This window comes from Psittacula echo (assembly GCF_963264785.1).
Source record: "Psittacula echo genome assembly, chromosome: 7".
Taxonomy (NCBI): domain Eukaryota; kingdom Metazoa; phylum Chordata; class Aves; order Psittaciformes; family Psittacidae; genus Psittacula; species Psittacula echo.
The window spans coordinates 59704434-59726116 of NC_137740.1; the positions used below are offsets into that span (position 1 = coordinate 59704434).

General features: G+C 44.3%; 1 protein-coding gene across 6 annotated transcripts; it reads right to left on the reverse strand.

Annotated features, from left to right (window-relative positions):
* Window positions 1–435: 435 nt before the first annotated feature.
* KLHL24 (kelch like family member 24) lies at window positions 436–20195 on the reverse strand. Of its 6 annotated transcripts, none has more exons than XM_080624128.1 (8): window positions 20053–20195; window positions 17784–17896; window positions 12739–13726; window positions 7675–7859; window positions 6387–6505; window positions 5435–5623; window positions 4814–5002; window positions 436–3627 (listed from the first exon to the last, which is right to left on the reverse strand). In XM_080624128.1, exons 3-8 carry the CDS (start codon window positions 13656–13658, stop codon window positions 3427–3429), a joined length of 1803 nt encoding a protein of 600 aa, XP_080480254.1. In that variant the 5' UTR covers window positions 13659–13726; window positions 17784–17896; window positions 20053–20195; the 3' UTR covers window positions 436–3426. The 6 variants fall into 6 exon arrangements, with proteins under 6 accessions (XP_080480254.1, XP_080480256.1, XP_080480255.1 ...); XM_080624130.1 differs by lacking the exon at window positions 20053–20195 and adding an exon at window positions 19354–19468; XM_080624129.1 differs by lacking the exon at window positions 20053–20195 and adding an exon at window positions 19272–19404.
* Between the last annotated feature and the right edge of the window lie 1488 nt (window positions 20196–21683).

Consider the following 21683-nt stretch of genomic DNA (forward strand, 5'->3'; position numbering starts at 1 on the left):
TTCTACAAATTATGTCTACTGAAGCATTACCAAGAAGGGAGCCTACAGGGAAAACTAGATGATTACCAGGCAATGTTACACGCTCGATTGCTGTAAAACGAAGGAATGCATGGTATATCTAAAAGCAGGTGGCTATACACTGCATTGTAATACAGTCCTGAAGTTATCTATTCAGAACCTTCTAGAAGCCAGGCTGCAAGGAAGCAACAACTTTCTTTTCAATTAATATAATATTGCTAGGAACAGAAGGATGTAATTCATGAAGTGGACATCAAAATGGAGAAGAAAAACAGTTACTCATTTCTTTTTAAGAGTGAAATGCGTAAGAGGTAATTATCTGTTTAACGGAGTGAACTTTTAATGAAGGTGTGACTTTGGAGATACTTGAGCCCTCTTCCCATGTATAGTTAGACTGAAGTTACATCTTTGTGCAGGTATCTCTACTTCATAGATACCAAACCTATTACCATTTATGATGGAAATCTTTTGATTATACTAGATGGCATTAATAAGTTTCTCTCCTAGCCAAAACAAGAAAAAAAACCACCCCAAAACCCACAACCAGAAACCACACAACTTGCTGCTCAAGCCCATGAACTGTAAGCAGTTAGATATGCATAACAGTGAGAGTTTAAATATTTGAATTCATCTATACTCAAGTGAAATGCATTAGAGAACAGGTGGCTCAGGAATGCAACTTCCAAATTAACGCATCCATCTTAGAAAAATGGTACGTTTTCATTAAACCAAAGTTGAATTGTTCTTTTCTAGTGCTTCTAAAAAATAACTTTTCTAACACAGAAGGCTGTAAGTGCAAATTATTTACAGAGTTAACAAGCAAGGAAATCATTGCATGAATAACTGCCCCTTTAGCAATGCTCCACACATGTAACTGTTCAGCACTGAATACAGGTTCTCAAGAATTCTAAGCAAAGTTTTCTTCTACAACTACATTTCTGCATTTACTGGTTCATTAAACACTGTCATTTTCAAAATAATAGGCAACAGTACATAAATTGTTAAGAAAAGGCAACTAAACTATAAAATAAATCTTCAAACCCATGGAAATCAGTATCTTGCTATTTACAGAGTAGTGCAGTATTATAAACACAGATTAATTAAAAGATACCCATACATAAATGACATTGTTCTACACCTACAGAATAAAGAATGTTTCAAAACAGTTTAGCATCACAATCAGCATCACAAGTTTTAATACAAACAAGATGGGAATGAAAGGAGAGCATTTTTCAAATTGCATCTCTAATTAAGTGCTCCTATAATTTTTTACATGTTCATTTACAATGATGGCACAAGTTATATACAGTGTTAGTATACAGTATCAGCTACTGGGCAGTTACCATTGCTATCAACGGACCTTATTCACAGGTAGTGAAATTACCTTTTCAAAGTAACATTTGGTGAGCTGAAACACAGGAAACTTAGAAAAAGATTAATTATCAGATTCATTTGTCTTACATTCCCAAGTGACTTTCTTTTTAGGGCAATGTGAATGTACATGCTCAGGGACTGAATTCCTAATTACATCACGGATATGCAGAGATTTGTATTTTATCAGTATTCTTAACATATACAAAGCAACATTTGGTATTCATCCAGAAACTGAAGTTTGTGTCCTTTCCTGAGGTTACAAGTTAATGCATCACTAAGCGCAGTTCCCAGTGCTCTTTAAAAGTCACGACCATATGTTACTCAAAGTGATGACTCCCAGTTTGGCACAGCTTCACTGAGGGTCAGAATTTCCATCTCATGAAGAAATACTCTGAGCAAACAGATGAGGATAGTCCAGTGGAACAAACAACGTTCCAGAGATGGTGCTTGTTTTCACCCTCCTGAGCAAGCATGGAGATCAGAGCCCTGAGGCCAGGGCTGTCTCTGCAGGGGCCTTATGTTTTCCTTCTGCCCTGGCACTGACCAACTTCCCTACTGGCTGCTGTCCTCAGAATTCCTTTGAAAGGCAGTTCCTGAGGATTTTGGTGATTAACAGGAAACTGGTACACAGACAATCCTATTCATTTTCCAACTCTCAAATGCTATTTCAGTTTTTATGAACTTGTGCCTCAACTACACAACTGTGTACTGGAAATAAAGAGACCTAGTACAGAAACCTAGGGAGGACTTAAAAAGAACCAAAAACATTTACTTTAGAAAAGAAAGGGTGGGGGGGTGTGTGTATGTCAAAATACAGGCGCTTCTGAAGCTTCAAAATGACCTAAAACGTGTTATGTGGGAGTTTCCTCATATGGCTATGTGGACATGTCCACAGATATTTTTTTCTGGTGACAGGAGGGACCTTTCCAGAACTTATTTATCTGTGGCCAAGCAGCTTATACAGTAGTTTAACCTTGCTAGAGTAAGTGATTGTCTGAAGAAAGGCCTAGAAATACTTGGCAGGTACTCTGCCATCTCTGCAGATGAGATATCTGAAAGACCAATTTATAAGCTGTAGGATGCAACCCCATTCCCTACATCTATCATGAGGCAATTCATAATGTGATTCAAAAAAGCAGTAGAATCCAGAGGTCATGATCCTTAATTTCTTGAATAGTTTAGAGACACTTCGCAGTGAGCCAAGAGCAAACCCAGTAACTTTCAGACTTGAGCCATTACTATTCAGAAAGTTAAAAACTGGGATTCCAGACTTGCTGCACAGATGCGTGCCTACACGCCAGCAGTCACTAGTTTTCCATGTCAAGTAGCCTTGTACTTCTGATGAATGCTTAGCAACACTACACTAAGGTACATGATTGTTACTGCAGTGAGTTGCAATGGCTCACTAAACAACCAGTGTCTCCTTCAAAAAAACACATTCCTCAAAGATTCTGTCCCACATTGTTTGTTTTGTTTGGTTTTGTTTAAATTCCAAACCATGCATGACCTGACATAAAATCTACTTAGTTAAGGCAAGTAATCTGTTTGTAAGAATGCTGTGCATATGAACTATAATTATGTAAGCTTTTAAATTTTAAGGTAGCTATCTTAGATGATTCTTTGGAATTTACTTGCCCTTGTATTTTTCCAATTAGCAGAACCTGAAACACCTTGCAGATAACACTTCTTAGGACACAGGCACAAATGCTTGTGAAGGCACTTTCCCCAAAAAGCTTCCAAGATTTTAATTACTAAGCACACATAGGGCAAACTTTCTGAACACTAGTACAATGTATTGTTACTGCTCTTGCATCAGAGCCCACAGTAGATGTAACTGAACTCTGGTTACTGGATAGATTTTCAGACTTGTTTTGCAAGTTAAATTAACTCTTTTTCTAAAGGCACAGGATATAATTTTCATATGACACTTAGGCAGGGAAAGGACATTCTTCCACTCCAGGAATCTTTAAAAAGCCTGTCTTGCAGCAGACCACTGGTTTCATTCGTGCCATCTTCTTTTTTTCCAAGACAAAACTACAGTTTAAAGCCTTTTTCATTATATCTATGAATCGTCACACAGCCGTGATATGATACTGGCCTGGGCATGGCTGCTACTCCTGTGATAATGCCCGTTGCAGGGTCGTAACACAGAATAGTGTCTGTGGCTTCACCATTTTCTCGTCTTCCACCAAGGATATAGATTTTTCCATTACACACAGACATGCCACAGTTCTCCTGTTTCAAAATACACAAAGAAATACATGATTATTTAAACAGCAAGACCTCAATTCCTGCATGTCTATCCCAGTGCAGAAGGACTGCACTGTGACTACAGTTTGTAAACAGACTGGCCTATACTGTTCCCTCCTGGAAGGGGCAATGCAGAAAATCCTATTTTTCTGCAGTAACTGGGGAAATCAGCAGCACAATTCCTCAGAAAACACTATTTCAGGTCTAGGCCTTCACTACACATAGCTCAGACAAGGGATACAATGGAATACAGCTGAACTCTGCACTTACCAGTTAAATACCTGAGAAAAGGAAAGGAGAAGAGAACAAAGGTTTTCAGAAGAAGGACCACAGTAGGTAGTATTAATGCAAAAAATGGTAACAAGGAGAGGCACCTCACAGAAGTAACAGATAATGAAGAGGGATGCAAACAGGGGAGAGGAAAAGAGTTATGACTAAGAAAAGAGTGCATAAGAAAAAGACAGCCCTACGTCTTGCTTGAAGCAGAGATAGGATTTTATTTCTTCCCTAAAAGCAGGCATGAACAAATCTTCTGTTAAATACAGAACACAAACCAAAACAGAGGAATACAGGGAAGGCCAGCAAAAAGGCCTTTCTGTAAGGTGGACATCATAGAGCATGTGATGTTTTAAAAACATCCAGAAAATTAGCTATGCACACACTTCACTACCATGGGGACACAGCTTGAAATTCTACTCAGTGTTCCATGTGTGGAAGTGATACTGCTCTTGCTGCTGAAGTCAGACACTCTGTGCTATACAGTGGGGATCTTCTCACACTGTAAAAACAGCCTCAGTACTTTTTGCCTGAAAGGCTCTCATCAATTATATGGACATTACTATCCTCAGTCTAAACTAAAACATGCAGTAGAACTTGACAGAGATGGATTTTATACAATTAAAACGTCATCCATTACACTGTTAACACTGTTCTCCAACAGGAACGCCTCTCAAACAAGAAGCCTGGACTCGCTAACAGTGACAGCCAGCTGAATGCTACTGGTTTAGAAGCTTCCTCCTCTGCATGGGCTTCAATTACATAGATGAAGTATAGTAAGAATGGAATCAGATGCCATTTTAACAGGGTTAAACAAGTATACTCATTTCATGCCAAGATACTTATGTAAAAAAAGTACCTTTCAGATGTCTGCAGGCCTTTTAGTGTTAATTACCTGTCTGCTGAATGTATTCTGTACATGCATCCAGTAGTCCTCGATTGGATCATAGCAGTATATTGCTTTGGTAAGCCCACCAGCAACATAGATCAGATTGTTTAAAGACACAGCCGTGATACATCTTTTTGCAATCGGGATAGTTGCACGGAGCAACCAAGTATTAGTATCAGGATCGTAAGACTGAACCTGAAAGCAAATACATGCATTTCAGATTAGAAATCGAACTCAAAAACTAACCTGGCATGCCCACACAGTTATACAAGGAGAGCCAAAGCAGCAATACCTGGTGAGCATTATCTCCACAGGAAAATGAAGGTAATATAAATATAGGTCTATATATCAATAATGTCTACATATGCACTATGTTCAACATTATTTTCCTAACATTCAAGTTTAAGAATTCACAGAACTTGTGAAGCCAACAACAGTACCCACGAGGAAGACCACAGTAACATCATTCTACTGAGTTAAAGTTTTCTACTCTATTCTTTTTTGTATTACTGTAGTTCCATACTCCATTCAACAAAACAGTTATAACAGATCTCTCCCTGATCTGTTTTTAAACCAGCAATACTGTTTACCATGGATAAAAGAAGCAATCAAATACAATTAACTCACCTTGTCAGAACACGTGTTATCATCGGGACCACCCCCAATCACAAAGAGTTTGCCAACACAACTGGTGACAGCTGGAGAGCTCACAGCTTCTTTAAGGGGAGCCACCTCTGTCCATCGATTAGAAAATGAATCGTAACACTCCACACTGCTGAGGCGGTTTTGCCCATCATATCCTCCAACAACATACACCTAACGCGAAGTGGTGAAAACTATCATCATTTCATTTTTAGAGTAGTTATTACATTTAAAGATGAAATTTAATTACATTTAAAGCTGCAAGAACCATTAATGTTGCTAGGTTTGTGAAGGGACACTCTCCTCTTATTTTTAATTTATACACAGGAGGAGAAGGATGAAGGGTATTGTCTACAAATAAAAGGTAAAGACTCTCTGGAGAGTTCCATTCAGTCATGTGTGCAATGGCATTGCAAACACACATCCAAAGTATAGTACTTTTAATACTGAGACAGAAACTTCCTATTTGAATGCCATTTGTTAAAAAAGGCACTTCTCTGCATTTCTCTTTTTACGTATTAAATTCAGCAACAGCAAGAATCCATCTGAATTTACCTTGGCTTTTCTGAGTTTTGCCTTTTTCACACTTGCTTACAGAACTATTTCTTCCTTTCAGTCTGCAAACTTTTCCTTACTTTCCTGTTGCATCTCTCATATTCAAGAAGCAGGCATTATTATTATTTTTCTATCTTGAGGCTGCAAACCTCACCTTTAAAAACTCCAAGGGATACCAGAGGCTTCCCTAACCACAGATACCAAGGGATACCATGTCTTCCCTAACTTTCATTAACAGAATCCCAAGGGCAGTTGATCCCAACTAGTGGTTTTATGTCAAGGCAAAGTCATACTAAGTAGTGCTGAATACATACGTATGTTTGCTCCACTGTTTTGTTATATACAAACATCCCCACTATAAAACCATTATTAACATACTTACTTTACCAAGAAGAACAGCCATTTTATGACGCCATCTGCCTTTATTTAAGGAGGCAACTCTGATCCAAATGTTAAGTTGAGAGTTATAAATCCAAACATCCCGGCTATTGATTCTTCCACCTTGGAAAACAAAAAATATGCCAATTTCAGTAAATTCACTATTAAATGAGGCATTTTAACTATTAACATGCCTCTCTAGAGCAGGCAATGAAAACTTCATGTCTTTTTTAGGTAAAATAAAGATCTATCTACGTTCATACAAACTGACTGAAAAAAGTCAGTTTCAGTGGATTGCAAACATGAGAACATACAACAACTTATTTTACTTATGTGTGCCTCTCCCAGAAACATGCCAAGATCCCTTCAGATTATTTCTTGAGATAGGAATTGTTTAACTGTTTGTGTGCCTCATGGCACATCCATAACCCCAAGCTGTTCCTCTATTTGGTTCATGGGTACATCTTGGGTTAGTGGGAGGTGTCCCTGCCCACGGCAGGGGTACTGGAACTAGATGATCTTAAGGGTCCTTTCCAACCCTAACTATTCTATGATACTATGATCTCCATGGTTTTGTTCAAATGACACAGGTACTACACATCTGAGGAGACAATTTCTTCATTTGACACATGGAGCTTCGTGTCTAAACCTTCAGCTGAACCCTATAAATTTACCCTAGCTAAAAGATGGGATGAGAGATGTTTAAAAACTTACAGCGATTGCTCATTTCACCCTAAAAGGCTGATATAAATGGATCCCCAACTCAGGTGCCAAATGAATTTGTTTCCATTTTACATTCCCACCATGAGAAGAAGCTTAAACTGTTTTAATTTTGGAGTTTGGGAATCCATATAAGAGAAGCAAGTCAGCCGCAACGCACCAATGCTGTGCTGCTCCCAGACAACTGGTAGTTTAACCAGAATACAGCATGTTTTGTAGCAAAGAGAATGCTGCTGAGAAAAGACTGCTTGGGATTTGTTGCTTCAGATTTTTCCAACTGTTGCTGCAAACAGGCTGTTAGTATATTTTAAAGCAGTGCATTTCAGGAGCAGAAACGTGTCTCCTTAAATACAACTGATATCCTGGAATCAGCTGTAAAAACCTGCCAATTATTACCAAGCAAAACTCCCAGAAAACACTTCTGTCTATAGTGAGATTGGTTTGGGGCTGGTGTTCACGAGCTGCTGGAAGCTCACAGTACAAAGATCTGTAACACTAATTACAAAGAAAGAACAAAACAAAACCCATAGCACAGAAAAGACAAAGCATTAAATGTTTTTAGTATTATTCACCTGAAACAAGAATGTCATTCCGCAGGGCACACACTGCATACTCAGACTTGGTAAACTCTGGAAGTTTAGCCAGTGACTTCCACTCTCCTGTTACAGGATCGTAGCACTCAGTATATGGCAAATTAAACCCTCCAACTCGTTCACAGCCTCCAACAACAACTATCACCTCAGAATAACCGGTTGATCTAGAAAAGTGAACACAGAAAACCCAGATGTAGAGGATATTTAGTAGTACATGGAGGCCAAACACCATTGTCTTCAAACTGTGTGAAAACAGGAAAGTTTATTATTTAGCATTAACTTCCAGAGCAAAGAAAGAGTCATTTAGCAAAGAGAGGTTTTTACTGTTTCCAGCTGTCTCATTACACAGCAGGTTACCACACAGAAAGGTGCTGTAAGTGGTGTAATTGCATTGCACAACATCCTGTGTGAAAATCAAATAATTAAATACAGAAAACCCTTACTCTAGAAATACTTTTTCTTTGACTGTGTACCTGGAGATACCAGAAACAGAGTTCAAGTGAGGCCAGACAGTGAGGTGAGCAGTCACAATGAAACCAGTCCCCATGAACCCTTCCTGATCACATAATTCATAGGACTTTACATTGCTTTAATATTCAGTTTTAAAAGGTTTAGGTTCTTTACTGGCTAAAAAAAAAAAAGGCGTTTAATCACCAAAATAAGGGAAAAGAGACCTTAGAGCCAATGCACAGTTAAAAAGGTGAAAAAGTGCAGTGACAGAAGAAAACATTAAGAAAAGCTGAAATAAGAATTCAAGCCTAAAACAAAACCTAAAACTCTGTATGGAAGAATTAAGCATTAGTCTGCAATGTACACAAATAAGCCTTTAAATTATATTCCACACCCTCAGTCTCCTTCTTTTAATCGGGTGCTTCTGCATTATACATGCTCTGTATTAACCGCAATAACAGAACTCATTATGTTAATCCCCATTTGAACATAGAGAATCAATCATCTTTGACATGCAATCAAACTACGACCAGCTTTCATTCCTCCTCTCAAATTTACAATGTCTAGCAACCGTTTGTCAAAATCCTTTCTTTTTAGGGCATTTTCAGCAGAAAGGATTTTGCACTGATACAGTCATTTCAAGGACTGCTTGAAATTAATTAAGTAAAACTGAATGCAAGATTAATCTGATTTTTGGTAAACCTTTTTGTTGTGTTCTGCTTTAACTTCGATTCCAATGTATGATCTTATTCAAACTATTGCTAAGTACTGTGGTTCTCTCCTCACTCCCCTTTCCCCACAAAACCCCAAACCAACCCCAACTTATGATTGCACTTGTGATAAAAGTTGCACGATCCATCCTCAAATTTCCTAATGGGACCTTATGCACATATTAACTTACAAATCCCGATGATATTTCCCTGGTTTGAAACATCAGGAATAAAACCAGTTAGCCCTTCTGTATCTCCTGGTCACGACCATGATTTAAATATACCATATATATTTCTACTCAGAGTATTTTAAATACACAAAGGCTATGCTAAATGACAATGTAAGCTTACACAAACAAAGACAGGTAACTGAGGAAGCATACTCACGTACCTGAACTAGTCAGAAGAAACACTCTCTTCAGCTGCTCAGCTCTCAAGTCATGCTCCTTCCTGGTTTTTATGTATTTACTGTTACTGGTTTTTGCTTTTTTTGAGGAACAACTCTGAAAAGAATCTCTCAAAGGATAAGAGAGGGGAAGTTCCTGTGCCAGAAAGCATCACGCAGGAAAAGAATTTCCTTAAAAGCAAGGTACTTATCTCAATTTGCCTTAAAAGCAAACCCAGGTACATCAGTTAACTGTATGTATGGAGGAAGACTGTCTGTTTATTCCTTTCTAGATTAGAATCAAGGCCTCCATTGCTTACTGAAAAGCCTACCGTACCAGATTATCAACCTGCATTTTAACGCTAAATGAACCCAAAATCTTTGACTGGAGAGAGCTCTGTTCATTGCTATGATGGAGTTTTGCTCTTTAAAGAAAATATTTAGTACGGTACTTCAAATCCACAGAAACCCAAAACTTTTCCCAGCATTTTAGTACCTACCTAACTGTATCCTTTCTTCAGTTAAGAAACATTTCCTCTGTTAGGTTTCCTTGAAGGAGCCTTGCACTCTACAGGGTTTAAGGTTAATTCCAAAGCTTTGTTTGCAAATGGCAGAGGGTGCATAATAAAAGTCTTCCTTGCAGCCCTCAGAAGAAATGGTGTGAACAGAATAACAGAGATGAGCTAAAACAGGCACCAGACAGATTCCAGGAGACACCCTCCTCTCAGTAAGAGGTGCACAAAACAGAAAAGTGGGGGTGGAAGACAACCCACAGTGCCATATAATCCCATGCATTCCCATCAGCAGGTTTCCAAGGGGTCCTGAGTTATATGCAGACCTACAGATGAGGTGAGAACACCAGCCAGCACAGCATCAGCTGAACAGAAGTACTTCCAGTAGTTCAGACACATTACATTCAAAACCATTTTAAGTCTGGGAGACAAATTGCAGGAACTCTGGTAAATCACTACTATTTTTTAGTTCACTTTTGGGCAGCGAACGGGATGACAGATTATAAAGTGAAATAAACACTCATCTCCTTGGGGGGGAAAATAAGGGACTACATTAAAGCCAAGGGGCTACATTGTAACAAAAAAGGATGAATTAATGAATAAATGTAGTAACTTCCAATTAATTGAAGAGAACGCTCACATATTGTTACCAGACAGCTTAACAGAAACTGTGTGACTGAAGAACTCACAGGTACATGAAAATCTGAAGATAGTTCAAAGCACACAGTAGGAAAAGCTTGTTGTTTTGTACATGGAAATGTGTTATTGCTCACTGCTTGATCTCAGCTTGGAGATCTGCCATGCAACACAAGCAGCAGGGGACAAGACAGACTTAAAAGGCATATGAGAAACAACCTCAAGATGTCACTAAGTCGTTGTAAGTAAGTAAATGAAAACCTCTTTCAGACAGACATGCCTAGTGGGAAGAGAGCAAGCAGGCAACCGTTAGAATGCATTTTAAACATTGATTTACTTCAGGGAACTCTTCACCGGCTTCAGAAAGGAAAGACAAAATAAAAACCAACTGCAAATTGCATTCCACACTGTTCTTCTGAAGCAATTGGTTAGAACCCGCTTCACCTGGAGGTGCACACATACACAGGCTATCACAATGGAAACAGTAAAACCGCTGGTGTGGGAATTCCTGATCCTGCAGCCTAACTCCTTTTAGCAACTGTTTATATACAAAAAGAAATTGAGGGAGGCAAGCAAGAAGGAAAAGAGCTCAAGTGTCGACTCCTCCCCAACCCCCCCGCCCCCCCCGAAATACCTAGAAAAGGCGTGAGGAAAAGATGGGAGAAAGGGACCTGGTAACTGTTTCAAAACATGATCTCTTTTTGCTATAGGCAACAGGAACAACCAGGCAACAGAAACAAATGACGAAGAACTATTCCATGAATGTAATATAGAAAAGGGGAAAAAATTCCTGCTGGGAGGTCAGCCAGTTTTTCTCTTTGTAAATGACTTCTCTTGTTCCTGCCTACTTGAATCACAGTGCAGTTTAATAAGCTTGGCAGTAAAGCAAACAAACCCCACAAACTCTGAAACCAACTCCTCCCCTGCCCAGCTTCAGAAATCCCCTGCATTAGGCAAGGTACTTGATCTACAACCTAGAACACTATCCTGAGGCTGTTGAGATTCTCAAGTACACACACATCATGCACTTGGACAAAACTGTTAGGTCTGAGAGGATTTGCTTTCTTTATCACACTGACCAATAGGCATAGAACAAGCACACATGAGATGCCCACACAAGATACAGCCCCCCTCCCATTGCTTGTGAAACAAGGAGGTCTTTGGTCTGAACTCCCTCCCCAAGTCCCACACTCAGGGTATGAAATGTCTTCAAAACTACCAGCGTACCAGTTTCCAAACTGCCATGAACCACAAGTTTCCAAAGACCTTGCATGGCAGCGTACAGCTTACAGAACCTGGCAGCAGGGCTGCCAGGAGCTTGAGAACTTCTCTCACAGCAGGACCGAAGACTGAAAGCCACTAATAGGGCAAATGGTCACCAAGTAATTTTTTTCCTCCATAAGCAAGCCTTTAACACATGCCAAAAAAAATAAAGGTTCCGTGCACAGTGACTGTACAGCAACCACATATGACTAAGAGTAAAAAAGAGTAACTCCTAACACAATCTGTCTGTCCCCGTTCATTGCATCACCTTAATGTAACACATGACTTTATAACTACACCTCAAATCAGCTGGAGTTAACAATAAACCAGCTATCATATCAGCCTTCGTGGGGAGGTAAGGCTGGGGAAAGACATTTTCAGGAGAAGTGACTCGCCACCACCACTGCTCACAAATGCCACTAATCGACTCTTCCTCGTTTCTTCTCACAACCTCAGACACCCATTAGTGTAACACGTTATTAAGTCACAGCAATTCTGAATTATTAAAATGTCATAGAATAAGCATGAAACTCTGCAGGAACTGTTCTGTAATTCTGTAAAAATGCAAGATTTAGTTTCTTCAGCAAAGAACCTGTTGTTCTGCTGTCTGTTGTCTATTACAAATCCCTGTACTACCTCATCTGTAAGGTATTTGTGATGTACTAAGTGAATGCTCTGACTATATATCCCCATCCTTTATAGTATGCTGTACACTTCCATCACTTTGTTATAAAAAGAAGGTTGGGAAATGGGATGGTTTACCTGCTATAGCACAGCCAGTTCTTTTCAAGTCACTGCTGTTGTACAAAATAACTTCAGATCTCACCTAGTAAACATGAACCTTTAGAAAGTATTTTAAATGCAAGGCAATATGAGTTCACTTACCCAAACAGTCGTTTATTTCATGGCAATAATCTGTGCAAAAAGACTCACTTACGTACAGACGTGTAACCGCAGTGGCTCCAGAATGCAACATAAATCATTTGCAAGAGATTTTTGTTTTCTGGGCATGTGTCTATCAAGCATCTGTACAGCAAATTATGTCCTTCTGCTACAGAAATAAGGGGAGAGAGAGAAAATTCCTCACCTGCGTGGCCTAGTTCTGGGAGACATCATCTCATTTCCAAGGATATGGTATCGCCTGGCTTCATGCAGCAGCTGATAGCACTCTGGGGAGTTCTGAATCAGCTGGTCCACCTCCACCGTCTGAACAAAGTAGTTCGGGTGTAACAGCGGGAGCCTGACGTGCGTCAGAAGTTCATGTAACACTGGCCTTCGCAACTCGACTGCCCGGTACACCCAGCGCATGACAGCCTCAAACACCATCTCCTCCTTACTGATCACCAGTTCATCGCTGCAAATGTAATCGATAAGCTCATCCTTCCCCAGCTCGAGGAATTCTTCATGCTGGGACACATCCTCAAATGTCTGAAGAGCAAAGTTTCTGCACTTGGTGAACAGCGTCTTGAGCGAGTGTGCATCCGCGAAGCGCTGGATGCCCAGGCAATTGCAAGGATCCAGCTGTTCTTCCAGGAACTTGGCACAGGCGTCGCGCAGAACACTGATCTGAAAGAGACTTGATGTTTCAAAGAGATACTGCACATTCTCTGTAGTGATTTTCACCTTGCCCGTGTATACATACTGCAAAAAGCAATCCATAGCTTCAGCAAGAATGCCATTGATTTCCACCAGCATCTCCCTGCTCTCCCTGTGGTCGTTGCAGAACATAGCTCTGAAGTAACTGCTGCAGGCTGAGAGAACGGCTCGGTGGCAGGGAAACTCCCTTCCTTCCACGCAGATAATAACATCTGTGAACAACCGGCTGTCTCGGAATTCATTGAAGATCTGGAGAATGCTTTCAGCATGGGATGATCCCGAGGAGAAGTCAAAAAATTCAGGGCCTGACAACGACTTTGGGTCCATTTCAAACACTTTCCGCTTGGTGGCAGGGGAATCTCGTATCCCGCTATCCTCTCTATTCAGTCTGCGTCCCAATATTAGTACCATTGTTACATCAGTTGGCTATAGAGTCATTGAGAAATATTTGCAGAGCTTCTCCTTCACAGTGCTACGGTCTGAAAAATTAAAACACTTCAGTACTCAGCCTGGTACAGTCTTAATTTCATCATGAGAATTAGACAAAACACTCGTTTGGTCACTATGAACTGTGACTATTTTTGGCCTTTACTAGAGGTGACACACTATCACAGAGCAAATGACCTTGCACAGGACAATGTTCTGCTACACGTTAATCGCAAAGGATACCCGTAGAACACGTGTTGTGGATGGCGAGTTCTGACTGTCCCTGCACCACTTAATTAGTGCTCAAGATAAAAACCCAACTGTGATCTCGGCTCCGGCAGTCACCTGTCTGACGAAGCCGAAGATTTCCTGGATAAAGATCCAGAGGTTGAGGTTTTCTCTTTCCAAATGAGAAAATTCCAGCTGGAGCCTCTAAGTACAAGTGTAACAGCACTACTCCAAAAGGGGGAAAGGAAGAGGAGATCGAAATCTTCAAAGTAAAAGTTCAGTTATAACAAAAATCACTGCTTTCAATAAATATAAATATATTATGCAGTCTTACAATGTTAAGTGTTTGATAATATTCGGTTATCTCAATGAATAACCTTGTCCATAAGTTTTCACCTGTTCATCCCAGCATCTAAAAATGAGTTTCCCAATAGCCTAAAATTTAATTAAAACTTAATGTAAACTGCTAGCGCCCAAACCAGAATGAAAGAAGAATTGCATTTGTCTGTGTAAAACTACTGGAAATAAGAACCAAAGGCAACTTACTGAGGGAAAGTTTCTGTTTTCCACGGTACTACTAGCAAATAATTACTAGCGGAAGGTTTGCTCAAACACTTTACAGTTTCACATACAAGCGTACGACGTTCTCCCCTGCACGCAAAGACAGACTCACATTTATCAGAGCACTGACATTGCCAAAATCAAGTACTCAAATGTTAGCACATGCTGATATTGAAGTCCATAAGTGAAGGAAATGCAGCTAGCTGACCTGGCACAGAGTGCGTGTTAGAGGTGATGTGAGCCACCGATCTAGCAGCAATAGGGCTTTTGCCACTCCTGAGCTTTAAAATGAACGTCCACCTAAATACAGTGAGGCTGACACAGGTATCATTCCAGATGAATGTCATATTTATTTATGTGCCTTAGAAGCACATGCACGGAATTACTTCAAAGTTTATGGAAGTTTTTGTCATGCTTCTGCAAGGCTATATTCAGTTTCCCTCATTCCCCACTTACACAGTCAGTAAACATCAGCTCCTCTCAGCAATGCCATTTCCTGACGTGCTAGCATCTTTAGGGCTGCAATTACCCCATCCAAGTCTGCCTACATCATCGCTTAATATAGAACACAATGAGCAGGCTTTTTTTAAACAGGCTTTTTACATAGCAGCTTTAAAAGGCACCATCTTAACCAAGAGCAAGAGAACAATGTGTGTGCTGTACATTTACTCATTGAGAAAAGAGGGTTTAAAGCCATCATTTTCCATATAAATTTTTTTGAGCATATTTACAAGGTAGGTGCTTGGTACGGCTCATTTACCCTACAAAATACTTAATTGTCATTAAAACAGGATCAGTTGTCACTTGGATGCCTAGAAAACACTGCAGCAATAAGCCTATCTAATAACTGATTGCTTAAGAGAGATTTTAAAGAGGCAGAAATAGACAGTCTATCAGGAGCTGATACTTTATCCAGCACATTTCACAACCACTCTATCCTGGAATGACGCAAGCTAGATGAAAAACAAAACCAACGACAACCACCACCACCTCCTCCTCCTCACCAGCTTTAACACTCTAACCCTTACGGTGAACTTGATCTGCAATTAATTCCACACTGCTCGGCAGAAACGAAGCGCCAGCAGTAGAAGAGGGAAACAGAACCATGAAAATATAAACGCTAAAGGCTTGATTCCAGTGTCACAGATTTAAATCAGAAGAATGCCATTAAAACTAATGGAGCTTTTCCAAAGCAAAGTTAGTCTGAAATCAGAAACAAGACACTGGCATGTTGCATAAAAGGGCAAAACACAGCAACCAAGTGAAAAAAAAAGGCCTTCAAGATGAAATCTTTCTCATTATGTGAGATGCTAAGACTTGAGAAGACACTACATGATGCAATCACTAATAAACAGAAACAAAGGCTCTGGGTTAAGCCTGCTCACTAAAGGAAGCAATGTCTCTTTGTGCTTGGAACAGCAAAAAATTAGTGGTCAGCAAATGATTTTTTTTCAATGTCCCAAAGGATTAAAGAAATAGGGAACTAAAAAAATCCATGGAAAAAACAGATCAAGGGGATAAATACTGCAAATTCACAAAGCAGAGAATGGAAGGGAAAAAGAATCACACTCTACCACAGAAATTACTGCTTTTGAATATACTATGCTTTGGTTTCTATCTACAGTAAATTACTTCCGTAGGTTTGCTTGAGCAAAGTAATTTTGTAAGACTATCAGTAACACCACTGCATGTTTGGCTCTATCAGACATACATGAGATAGGGCCTTCTTGCAAACCCTGCTCTGGCAGCCACTGCCAGCTGCCTGCCCCATGGTTCAGCCTCAACTCTGGAAAGCCAGAGGGCAATCTGTGCCTGAAGCTGAGTGTTTAGCATGCAAAGGAGGGAACACACAGAGGAAGATGTACCTGCCTGCACCTTCTGTGTGTGCATATGAAGGTACTGACACATGTCAACAGGCTCTGCACTATAGAGCATCTATCATTTAGAGATTGTAACATTTGAGATCATCGCAGTAAATGAAATGAAGCAAATCAGAAACAGTCAGGTTTTTCCCCCAAAAAACTAATGAGAGTTATTATATCAAAACCCCCCAAAGTGCATTGGATCACTTGCCTGAGCAAGGATCAGCAAGGACAGACCTTAAGCAAATCAGAGAGTCTACCCATGCAAAAAAACAGCTGGAAAGAAAAAGCAAATCACACTTTCTATCAACAGGTTTTAACAATTATTTACAAATGCAGACATGGCTCCAATGTTACCTGCACATCTCAAAACTAATCTGTATTCATTCACCAGAAGATCAGGTTCCTCCATGTCCTTAATCTATACTGTTGTAGGCTGGTCTGCTCAAGATGTTCCTCAGAAATAACCTGACTAAGAGCCCAGTTCACAGGCCAGTAAATGAGATCTATAAAATACCTGCTCTATCACCTTCCATCAGTAAATCCTTCTATGCAATTTACGTTTATGTACTCTAAACTCCTCCTTCCTCCTCCTCCAACATCCTCATGTATCTTACCCCTCTCCTGTCATCCGCAGCTCTGGACACAGCTAGCAGCTTTCTGGTAAAGCTGTTTGCCTGTCACTTGCGTGCCACAGAACTCCTCTGGCCTGTTAGCAGAACTCTCGGAAAGTAGCACAGGAAACACACAACCAGGGTCAGGGCGAGACCCTTGGCTATCAGGTTGTGCAGGAGTCATCAGGTGCGCAGAGCTCTACTGCAAAGCTCACCCTCAGGGCGTAGTTTCACAAGCACATGTCAGGCTTGCATCCCCTGAGCGTGACCAGCAGCAGGTCGAGGGAGGGAATTCTCCTCCTCTACCCCACTCTGGTGAGGCCCCCCCCTGCTGCAGTCCTGTGTCCAGCTCTGGGGCAACAACACAAGAGGGATGTGGAGCTGCTGGAGTGAGTCCAGAGGAGGCCACGGAGATGCTGCAAGGGCTGGAGCAGCTCTGCTCTGGAGCCAGGCTGAGAGAGCTGGGCTGGTTCAGCCTGGAGAAGAGAAGGCTCCTGAAGGGGAGACCTTAGAGCAGCTCCAGTGCCTAAAGGGGCTACAAGAAACCTGGAGAGGGGCTTTAGACAAGGGCCTGTAGGGACAGAACAAGGGGAATGGGTTTAACCTGACAGACAGAAGATTGAGATGAGACATTAGGAAGAAGTTCTTCCCTGTGAGGGTGCTGAGGCGCTGGCACAGGGTGCCCAGAGAAGCTGTGGCTGCCCCATCCCTGGCACTGTTCAAGGCCAGGTTGGACACAGGGGCTTGGAGCAACCTGCTCTAGTGGAAGGGGTCCCTGCCCATGGCAGGGGGTTGGAACTGGATGGGCTTTAAAGACCCTTCTAACCGAAACCATTCCGTGATACCTGAGGCTGAGCTGGGCTTCTGCTGCTGCCAGTGAAGGTGGCTTCCACCCCGTGCCCGCTGCCTCGTCACGCCGGCACAGGCAGTTGCGTGGTGTGGCCTCACTGGTGACTGTCTGCAAAGGGAGAAAAGAAGGCGCTGGAACAGGCGGCTACCCCGGGAAGGGCAGAAGCCACTGGCACAGCCCAGCATCCTCACGGCACGGGGCTCACCGCTGGCATAGCCGAACCTGGCAGCGGGGCCTGCAGAGCAGGCACATCTATTAGCTGTACGATGCTCATAACAGCACCCCCAAGGTAACGCAGCTGAACTTACTAAATAAAGGGTATTTTCATTCTGCAGTGTGGGAACTGCAGCTCAGGTTTAGCCTATTCTAGTAATTCTGGTGTGATTTCAGATAACAACAGGGTCTGCAGATGTGCTTCATCTCAGATGCCTGGGTTACCGCAAGAGTCAGAGAAAACCAACTCCCAGTTGTATCTACTGCAACACACTGGCTGAACCACAACACGTGCTCTTGTTGTTTTCGTTTAAAGAGAGGGGAGGAGGAAAAAGTCCCATAACCTTTCCCTCTATGAGACACAAGCACAGCCTTTACTTGTCCTCCTCCTTCTGTTGCGATAGACAAAACAGATCATAAAGTTATTGGTTTTAAAGAGATGGTCCAGATTTACAATAGAAATTGAGGATTTGAGTGCCTTTAAAATGAAGTCCTTAAAAATACTAACTGGTAAACACAAAATCAAAGTGACCAAGGTGACTGACACAGTAAGGAGTTCACTGCATTGTAGAAGCTGTTTATTCTAAAGTTTGACACTACTTCAATTAGCACAAACAAACTCTGAATGCCAAAATTCAGCGGTAATCGAGTTAATGACACACACAAAAAGCCCTCAAAAGTTACCCAGCAAAAACAGGAACTGATTTGGAAGTGAGACTCATGATTATGATGTAAAACCACACAAAAGCAGGCAGCAAAAAGAACAGCTCTAAACTGCGCATAGGCCTGGAAGTGACTTCTCTGCAAGAGGAAAGGTCGTGCCCCCACCCGAGGGGAAAGCACACGAGCCCTGCGTGCTGTCCTTGTCCTGTGCGGAGGGAAATCACTGCCAGCTTTACACGCACTCGGGAAAGGCAGAACACAGACCTCATAGGCCAGGCTGGCCTCCCGACACCGCGGCACTGCCTAAAGGAATGGGTTTCTGGACACGTAGCGATTGGGAGCCTCCCCAAGGGTCCTATTCCTACAACTTTATCCCAAAGCATTCCCAACATGCTGCTGCCCTTTCTGCTATATAAAGGAACAACGCATCACCCAAACTAAATACAATCCCAAAGCACCTCCCAAGCCAAACCAGCGACCCCGACCAGCTCGGGGGGACCTGCTCGCCCTCTTGCCGCTCCGCGACTGGCGGGGCTGGAAGCGGCCGCACCGGCGGGTCGCGGCTCCCAGCTGGGGAAACACGGTGTAGGGAGCACGGCGAACACACCGACAGCACCGCGGGCACGGGCGAGGCCGGGCTGTACCCGGTGCTGCAGCGCGCCAGCCTCGCAGCCACGGCAGGCACGAACCCGGACGCTCCGCACGCACGGGACGGAAGCCGGACGCCGCAACAGGACGGGACCGGGATTCGAACCCGCCACAGCGCAACAACACCCCCCTCTTCCGAGCGCCCCCCGGCTCCGGTCGCAGGACGCACATGCGCAGTGCCGCCACCTCCCGACCCGACCTCGCCGCGCGCACGCGCGCCCTCCAGCTCACCTTCACCCCGAGCCGCCCTAGCGACAGCCGCCCCCCAACCCCCGCCCTGCCCAATCCCCGGGCGGTGCCAAGCCGCGGCCCCGCCTCCCCGCGCCGCCCCGACCAATCCGCGCCCGCAGGGCCCCCAACGCCGCCGTCCGGGGAGGTGGGGGGGGGGAACCGAAGGGGCGCGGGGTAACGCCGCGTTACGAAACCGCCGCGGGACGGGGGGGGGGCGCCGGTACCGGCACCCCCAGCCCCGCTCGGCCGGGACCGGCCGGACGCGCCGCGCTGCGCCCCGCTGCCCGCACGCGGTGGGGGGACGCACAACAATATCAGCCGTCGGTCCCGGGGCACCGGCGCTACAAACCGCCCTTCCCCGCCGCGGCAGCGGTCGCCCCGCGCTGCCCGGCAGGGACGCGCCGTCCCCACCGCGGCGGGTAACGGTCCCAGCCGGCCCCGCAACAGCCGCGCCTCGGCGGAGCCCCGCGCCCCTCCCCGCGGTGCTGCTGCCCCGGCCCCGCACTCACAGCCGGGAACGGGCCCCGCCGCGCTGCGCCCGCAGCGGCCTCCGCCCGGGGGTCGGGTCGGGTCGGTGGGAGAGGAGAGGGGTGCGGAGCTGTGCGATCCGGTGCGATACGCTCGGGCCTCTCCGCCGCGGCCGGTCGCGCTGCCAGCGCCGCTCAAAACAAAAGGGGCCGGTGGGGCATGTGACCGCCGAGCCACAGCACATGATGTCACGGCGGCTCCGCGCGGCGCTGGGAGCTGTAGTCCCGCCCGGGGCGGCCTGCAACCGGGCACTCACGGCGGGGACACCCGGCGCTCCCCACCGTGCGCTCGGCGAGGCTTAGGGGCCGTGCGCTGCGGTGGCAGCTATACCGGTAACCCCCTCCTTTGTGCGCCCAACCGAACCCCCCGCCAGAGCCGTGCCCCGCACTAAATAAAGCGCCGTGTCGCTGTGTGGCTGTTCAGTCTGTATGACCGGAACTAGCGAACTATTGCACACAAAAACACCATTCTCAAGAGCATCCTTGCCTACCTGCGCCACGGCTTCCCCTGATTCGTATCGAGCTCCCAACCAACAAACCTTTGCCAGCTCCTGTTCGGCAGCAGCACAAAGCGAGGCTCCCCCGTCCCTGCCAAGCACAGGCGGCCAAGGTTAGCTCCGGCCGGGGTGTGCAGGGTGCTGCTGTCGCGGCCGGAGGTCGCAGCGGTGGCAGGCGGTCAACCGCGCATGGAAAAGCAGGACCCTGCTGTCATCGCGGTGCAATCTGAAGAGCAGGTCTGAGCCTGTCCCGGAGCTCGGATTCACTTCATACCCAGAGCACTTGGACGCCGGCCCGCGCTCCGGCACAGGCTGATGGAACATGCCTGGAGTATGGAAATTGATTGCTGCTCTGCCCTTTAGCACCAGCAAACTCGCGAGTCCGTAACGCGGGGCAGCGCGGCGAGGGCAGGGACGTGCCTGCTTGAATTAACTTCATTACCGGGTGCTAATGAGGCCTTGTTCAATGTCGTGGAGCTGGCGTAGGCAGGTAACCGGCAGCGTTCTCCTTCCTAGAAGGATGACTCTCCCTCCTGCGCCTTACTGCTGAGGGAAAGGAGGAACCGCCAATTCCTTATTATCCACCACCTACTTTGCTCTCCTAACTGTTAGACATCAATCCCAGGCATGATATATCCTCACTTTCTAGATGCGCCACCACTGGAGACATTCCAGGCCAGGCTGGATGTGGTTCTGAGCAACCTGGTCTAGTTGAAGATGTCCCTGCTCATTGCAGCAGGTTGGACTGGATGAGCTTTGAAGGTCCCTTCCAACTCAAACTGTCCCATGATTCCATTAACCCACACAGTGTTCTGGCCTCAGGATATTCCTCCTTTTGCCTCCTTAGGCCCTCCCTGGGAAGCGTGGGCAGCCTTGTGCTCTGTGCAGTAGCTGATAGTGCTCCTTCACAGAAACTACTTGGTGTAGTAGTACATCAAGAATCACAGAATCAATGAGGTTGGAGAAGACCTTTAAGCTCATCCAGTCCAACGCATTCCCCAGCACTGCCAAGGCCACCACTAACCCATGTCACTGAGGGCCTCATCTACACGGCTTGTGAACACTTCCAGAGGTGCTCAGGACTGCGGGATTGATCCTTTCTGGAGCAAACCAGCC

Bases quoted from the DNA above. Each gene is read 5' to 3' on its own strand.
- KLHL24 (XM_080624132.1), bottom strand. From the start codon at position 13,658: ATGGTACTAATATTGGGACGCAGACTGAATAGAGAGGATAGCGGGATA. The intron at 7,860-12,738 runs GTGAGGAATTTT...TCACTTTTCTAG, and splicing joins CCCAGAACTAGGCCACGCAG to ATCAACCGGTTATTCTGAGG. The intron at 5,624-6,386 runs GTAAGTATGTTA...ACTTCGCGTTAG, and splicing joins TGGCTGTTCTTCTTGGTAAA to GTGTATGTTGTTGGAGGATA.